The 6,324-nt window shown below is 50.3% G+C and overlaps 1 protein-coding gene across 1 annotated transcript; it reads right to left on the bottom strand.

Moving 5' to 3' along the window:
- Positions 1–265: 265 nt before the first annotated feature.
- On the bottom strand, positions 266–5,672 carry ATP5L (ATP synthase, H+ transporting, mitochondrial Fo complex subunit G). Its single transcript, XM_019512096.1, has 3 exons — positions 5,498–5,672; positions 3,343–3,503; positions 266–460 (listed from the first exon to the last, which is right to left on the bottom strand). Exons 1-3 carry the CDS (start codon positions 5,559–5,561, stop codon positions 362–364), a joined length of 324 nt encoding a protein of 107 aa, XP_019367641.1. The 5' UTR covers positions 5,562–5,672; the 3' UTR covers positions 266–361.
- Positions 5,673–6,324: the final 652 nt, after the last annotated feature.

Here is a 6,324-nt window from a genome sequence, read left to right as displayed (position 1 = left end):
TCACAAACTTAGTTTTAGGATCAGCACGTGGGGGGGGGGGGGGTGTGCAGAAAGAGTTTCAGTCCCTGTTAGGTTGCATGCTGCCAAATGAGAGGCCTGTTTACAGGTGCAGAAGAGCATAAATCCATTTTCTTGTGCATGGAGGTGCTTGAAGTGGACCAGCCTCCACGGGCAGCCAGATACTAACTGATCCTCTCTCCATAGCTGGCAATACTAACAGGATAAAGACAAAATCTTGTATTCCAAATGCCACCAAGAGACCATCACAATTCCACACCAGTTCCTGGTTTTATTTTCCTCAGATACTGTTACAGACTTGGGGCACAAAGAAGTGACACATAACACTACTAAGGATTAGTCTTCAAACATTGTATCCAATCAGGCTGCCTCTGCCTATGATCTCACCGATGTAAAACCACATCAGCACCTCTGTGGCCACCAAACCGTTCCTCACAGCTTCCTGAAAAAAAGAAAGCCACAATTTAGAACATTTGCTACTACAATAACACCAGTCCCTTTGCCTTGTTAGCATACACAAAGTTCAACTGCAAGGGCAAAAATAAGAAGCTACCAAGGGCAAGAGATGGGATTCTTGGCTTTAGCTGAACATTCTGTGCCTGAATTTAAACCCCCTCCCACATAAACATCGCATTACCTATTTATAAGGGCATTCAAATACATTAGCTTTTTCTTTGAACTGTGGGAGCCCTTTAGAAAGACTTTCCAAAAGCAAAAATATTGATCAAAGAATAAAAAAGCTTCAACACATCCAGCAATGTTAGATTTTTTCCATGCTGCTGGGCAGCGACGCCATTCATGTAAGTGAGCACTGAGGAAAACCTTGCTGCCAAAAATGCACCGCTGTTCCAGAAGCAGAAGGGTTAAAAGATGAAAAGCTCACACATTAAAAATGCTTTTCAACTCTTGACCTATACAGTCTCCCAGAGTCGTAAGCCTTAATCACTGAAGCTCAATTGTTTTTCATGGCACAAGCAAAGCATTTTAAGTTAGCACGCCAGTGGTTAAACAAGATCCTGGAAAATATTACTCTGTACACTAAATACCTGTGGCTTTTAGCCTACATTTACCAGACTCAAGAAATATATGCAGCAGATGTGCTATGTTTTAGGATGGTGAGTTTAGACCTTCACTTTTTGGCTCTTTCAGAAGCCATTAAGACCAGTTTTTGCATTTTAAATGACCTTGTGAAGTCTGACACCATAACAAAATGATAAAGTTTCAAAATGCAGGACGCACCATCAGGAAAAAACCTCACACTTGAAGAACATTTAGAACTGGTCATCTGAAGTTCAAGTTTTTTCAAACATGATCCGTCTCATTTTGTACGTAATGTTAACAAGTTTACTAATGAATTGTTCCATGCAGACCAAGAAAAGGGCATTCTAGTTGGAAAGCAGGCCTGGAATTCACCAGCTTGCTGGGAACCACATTGCATGCTGCTTTAACAGTTACTTTGGGGCAGCACCCAGAGGCCAATCACTACTGTGCAGGGCACTACACAAAGATGGAGACATTATTCTCTACCCCCTCTATTTCATGTGCATAGCAGTTAATCCAAGGAGAGAACGACACAACGGGATGAAACGCAGCATATTCAGCGAGGCCAGAAGAAATACTTTTTCCATCCAATTCACAGCTGGCCAGTGGAGCTCACAGACACCACATGGCAAAGAGTGTAACAGGGTGCAAAAACGGGTGGAGGGCATGCATACATATTTACACGACTATGGAAAAGGAAACAAGTGCTCTTGCAAAGTAAAATCTGTAATAAGAATGAGAGGAAAACTTCAGGGGTCTGGATCCTGGTGTAACACGTCACATAACTGACTGCAGTACTTCTCACATCTTCCTCTGAAACATCTGGTATTTGCCACCACCAGCAACAGTGACTGGATTAGATGGACAGCTAGTTTTACAACCTGGCAAGTCCTTAAGAAATATGTTGTTACATAATTTATGAATTCTGATATGAAATCCTGCATCACCAACTACTTCACAGTATACAGAATTCACCACATGCTGTCAGTGCTGTGCCACATCCCTCCCAGAACAAGAGGCATGTTTATTATTAACCCTTAATGGCCATGCATTAAGGTGAAGGAATCTGAATGTCATGTACGCTACATGGCTACAGAGCTTGGCCAAACTAGAAAAATGCCTTGCAGTTGGACCAAAAGGCCTCTGCAGGGCAACAAGGAAAGCATCAAAACCACTAAACCAGGACCTAGGGACAGAGATGACAGAACAGCCATTTAGAAGGAGAGACTCAACAACAGGAAGTATTTGACAGGAGAGAGAGAAAGATGATGCACAGACTTTTGAAGCAGTAAGCATGATTTTATTGCAGGAGCAGCCAACATCAAGACCAGCCGACCTGGAGCAGAGGAAAAGTGCCTCTGTTATTTAGCAGATGAACCACGACCTGCTGGAGGAGAATCCTGAATGCTCATAGGAGGTATCTGCCCCACACCCACAGACGTCTTTGGAGTCGTTACAAACCTGAGGCAGGGAAACGCATATATATGCGTTTATTACTTTATGCAGATCATTATTTCTCCAGCTACCCAAATAATGTCATTTCAGATTCCTGTGCAAAATCTATTTGTTTTTACCTATCCCAGGCCATAGGAATGTGGGTCCCAGACAAAGGAACTGCATTTTAAGTACGGGTCTAGGAACCCCAAGCCACAGGTAGGGCTTGAATACTGTTCAGACTCCACAAACTCAAAGCACACCCTGCTCTTCTTCACTGCACTCATGAAGGGAGCATTGATTTAAACAAACCAACCAACCACGAGTTTTTCCTTCCAGATCAATCTCTTAAAGCAGCTGTTAGTCATCTCTCATCCCATGTCCCTCAGCTCCTCCCTACACAGTGCTGGCCATGCTAATATTTTTACCAAAAAAACAATAAATGCATTCAGAATTCCCTTTAACAGTCAGACACCTGCAGACCCCAAACATGGCAGGGGGAGGGGGAAAGACATCTAGCCACCTTCAAACCTTGTGTGAAAGTTCACTAGAGAAGAATTCATCATATTCAAAAGCAAAAAACTGACACTGGACAAAAGCATCTACTGTCCCAGAACAAGCCCAGCAAGAGCCTAAAGCTTAGAATCGATAAGGGTCTAATATATTTTTTGAGTTTTGTTTAGATTAAAGTTACACAAGCAACTTTGTGGGTTAATCAAACGGTGGGCTGCCTTTTATACTGCTAATATGTAAACCAGCCAGAAAATGTGTTAACCAAACTGGCTGGAGAAACCCCAGAGGAAGCACGCTTCTGTTATTCACATCCGTTCTCAGTTAGCCTGCAGTTACCTTGACTGTGAGCTGTGCCAGGCGACCGGACTGAAAGCTTTTGACCAGAGCTCTCATGCTGTCAATGGCCTTGGGGATCTCAGCAGGGGTTGGCGGAACCAGCTCAACTCTGGCATAATACCAAAATGTGGCCAAACGAGGCCTCGAATAAGTCACAGCAGCTGGAAAAGAAAAATACTAAGATGAACTCACCAGAGACTGAAAGAAACAGATGTGTGGGCTGGACACAAGTGTTTATTTGTGTGTTAGCATTCACCTACTGCATATGCTACGCGTGTGCCCTGGCCTGCCTTTTTTTAGTTTAAGAACACTTTACTAACACAGAATGCAGCACTAAAGATTCATATATGTCTACGTCATCAAGAAGTTCAGCCATTCAGGAAGCCTATATGAAGAACCCATTATGCTAAGACTTCAGCCACCATCTAGCTTCATTTGCTGGTTTGCAAACTGTCAACTCCATTAGCTGAAGGTTACCAAACTACCTGATAACAGTTAGTATTAAAAGGGAAGGAGACAAAATATTAAGTGTCCTTTACCAGACAGCACAACTGTGAACTTTGAATGGAGGGAAGAGTCCTAGTGGGAAGGAGAAGACAGACAACCAAAAACCCACCAACAAAAACTAAAACAAAACGACAAATAATCAGCTCTTACAGCTCCAAAGGAAGTCAGGCCTCCACGTGACCAGCATAAATCTTTAGCTGTTAGACTTGGCCTAGCTAAACCACTGCCACAACCTGTTGAGATACTACCACACCAAGGAAAAGTATAAATAGTAAGACTGTGCCCCCCCACCAGCAGCAGAAATGGTCCCGTGAAACATTAGGGTCAAGAATGCAAACAAACAGAAAAGCCCATCACAACAACTCTGCCCTACGCTGCATCAGAGACACTGCCCCTACACACACTACTGCCTCCAATACATCATTCTCTACCTAACGCAAAAACTATGAACAAGCTTCAGCTTCTGCGGTCAAATATCAGTCTCTGTGAACACGAGAGATTGAAACCAGGAGAAAATTCCTGCACCGTGTTGATTAACCGAATCTCCACCACAACAGGAGCGAGTCATCGTTGGAGAAAGTGGATTTCATCTTCTGCTCCGTTTGGCTTTGGAATTACTGGCCCTAAGTTTGCTGTCAGCAGGTATCTCAACTAAACAAGGTCACCTGCCTGCATCTGGACACACACACTGCTAAGTGAGACAGGAATGACGCGATCCCCTCCCCACCGCGACAACCCCGGCTTCCGCACCACGCACGATCCATCCGCTCCAGCTCTTCGGCCCGCTGCACAAAGGGAATCCCGAGTCGCCGGTTGTCCACGGAAAGCCCTTCCGCCAAGTCCCACAAAGTTAGACTTTGGGACAGTTAACCCCCAGCTGCTCCAGTTTTTCAGGTACCATTAGCCCAACCCCACGCCTGTAGCAGTCAGAGAGACAGATGCCTTCAAACCATCTGACCGGCTCCACGTACAGCCCAGACCTGCACTCTTCCAACGAGGCTGCCTGGTGGGACGACACTCCTCCAAGAGAGCAGCTAAGGGCAACGGCACACCATGCGGTGAGCTCCCACACCACCAACACCCGAAGGATCTCAGCCGTCGGAGCTGCAGACGCACGCCGGCTCATCTCCACTTGAAACACTTCGCTCTAGCGCAAGCGAGAGGCTTCCCCGCCGGGGCAGGGCGAGCGCTGAGGAATGAGACAGGGCCCCTCGCAGCTGGAAGCGTCCCTAGGGTGACCGGTGCCGAGCGCCGGGGGAAGATGCGGTGCGTTGGCGCAGACACCCATGTCGGCGCAGGCGGACAGACTGACGGATCTCACCAGAGCCTGCGGCCGGTCCAGAAACAGCAAGAGCGGGCACGAGTCCCCGCACATATCCCGCCTGCTTTCCCACGCCCCCACCCCGGCCCGGGCGGACTCGCCCGACAGCCGAGGAGCCCACCACTTCCCCCCGCACCGCCACGGGGGACGCCGCAGAGGGCGGGGGTGGGCGCCCCGCGAGCTCAGGCCCCGTAGAGACGAGCAGGCAGGGGCCGGGCCGTGCGGCTCGCCCGGACTCGGCTAGACACGGGCGGAGCCGGTTGGGCGGGGATAGGCCACAGCCACAGGCTAGGCCTGGGCCTGGGCCGCGGGCAGGCGGACGCTCACCGCTGACGAGCTTCGGCCCGGTGACAGTGGCACGCTGGATCAGGCTCTTCACCGCTTGGGCCATGGCGGAAACCGAAGAGCAGCGACCGGCGAGCGCGAGCCTGAAAGTCACCTCACGAAGGACCCCAAAGCCAGGCTGCCCGCGCGCCTGACCCAGCCGGCAATCTGATCAGGCGTCTGACTCCGGCACCTATGCGCCGCTAAGGGATGCGCCTGCGCACGCACACCGTGCCGACGGAATCCAAGCGGCCCCTGGCGCGCACGCGCACAAACCCGCCCCGGCTCGGCACGTGGGAGGGGCAAGCCGGGCGGAGCGGCGCATGCGCGCTGAGCGGTTTAGCGGCGGCGGGCTGGGCAGCCCCGGTCTCGAGCGCGCGAGCAGACCGCGTCCCACTTAGTGCGGAGAGCAGGGGCCTGCTCCTTTGCCCAGGCTGGAGCATGCGCCCAGCAGCGGGCGCCTTAGAAGTGCGGGCAGGAACCGCGGCGCCTGTACCCACCCCTGCCTGGGCCGAGCCTGGCTCCCGTGGGCACTCCGAGCCCCTTCCAGGACCAACGAAGGCTTATTCAGAAACTCAGAGTTCCCACCGAGGGACGTGTCAGGAGCGCTGGGGTGGTCAAGTCCCTGGGGCAGCCTAGGGCAGAGACCCTTCTGCCGCCACCCCAGTAGGCCAGGCCAGGCCAGGCCCCAGGCGCTTCATGAAGCAGCCCTCCCCCCGGCTCGCCCCCCGCCCTGCTACGGATACTACTACCGTGAGCTTCGTTGCAGCATCTGGCTCTCCCTCCCTGCAGCCAGCCCTACAGCCCTGGAGCACGAGCTCAAACTTTGT

Source organism: Gavialis gangeticus, unplaced genomic scaffold, assembly GCF_001723915.1.
Source record: "Gavialis gangeticus isolate Ggan-Ray unplaced genomic scaffold, GavGan_comp1, whole genome shotgun sequence".
Lineage (NCBI taxonomy): Eukaryota > Metazoa > Chordata > Crocodylia > Gavialidae > Gavialis > Gavialis gangeticus.
Note: the sequence above shows the minus strand (reverse complement) of the source record. Positions and strands in the feature narration are given on the sequence as shown.

What these genes read in the sequence shown, in the direction of transcription:
- ATP5L (XM_019512096.1), bottom strand. Translation starts at nt 5,561, where the DNA reads ATGGCCCAAGCGGTGAAGAGCCTGATCCAGCGTGCCACTGTCACCGGG. An exon ending in CGGGCCGAAGCTCGTCAGCG is followed by an intron (nt 3,504 to 5,497) that starts GTGAGCGTCCGC and finishes TTTCTTTTCCAG; the next exon opens with CTGCTGTGACTTATTCGAGG. An exon ending in TGGCACAGCTCACAGTCAAG is followed by an intron (nt 461 to 3,342) that starts GTAACTGCAGGC and finishes TCTTTTTTTCAG; the next exon opens with GAAGCTGTGAGGAACGGTTT.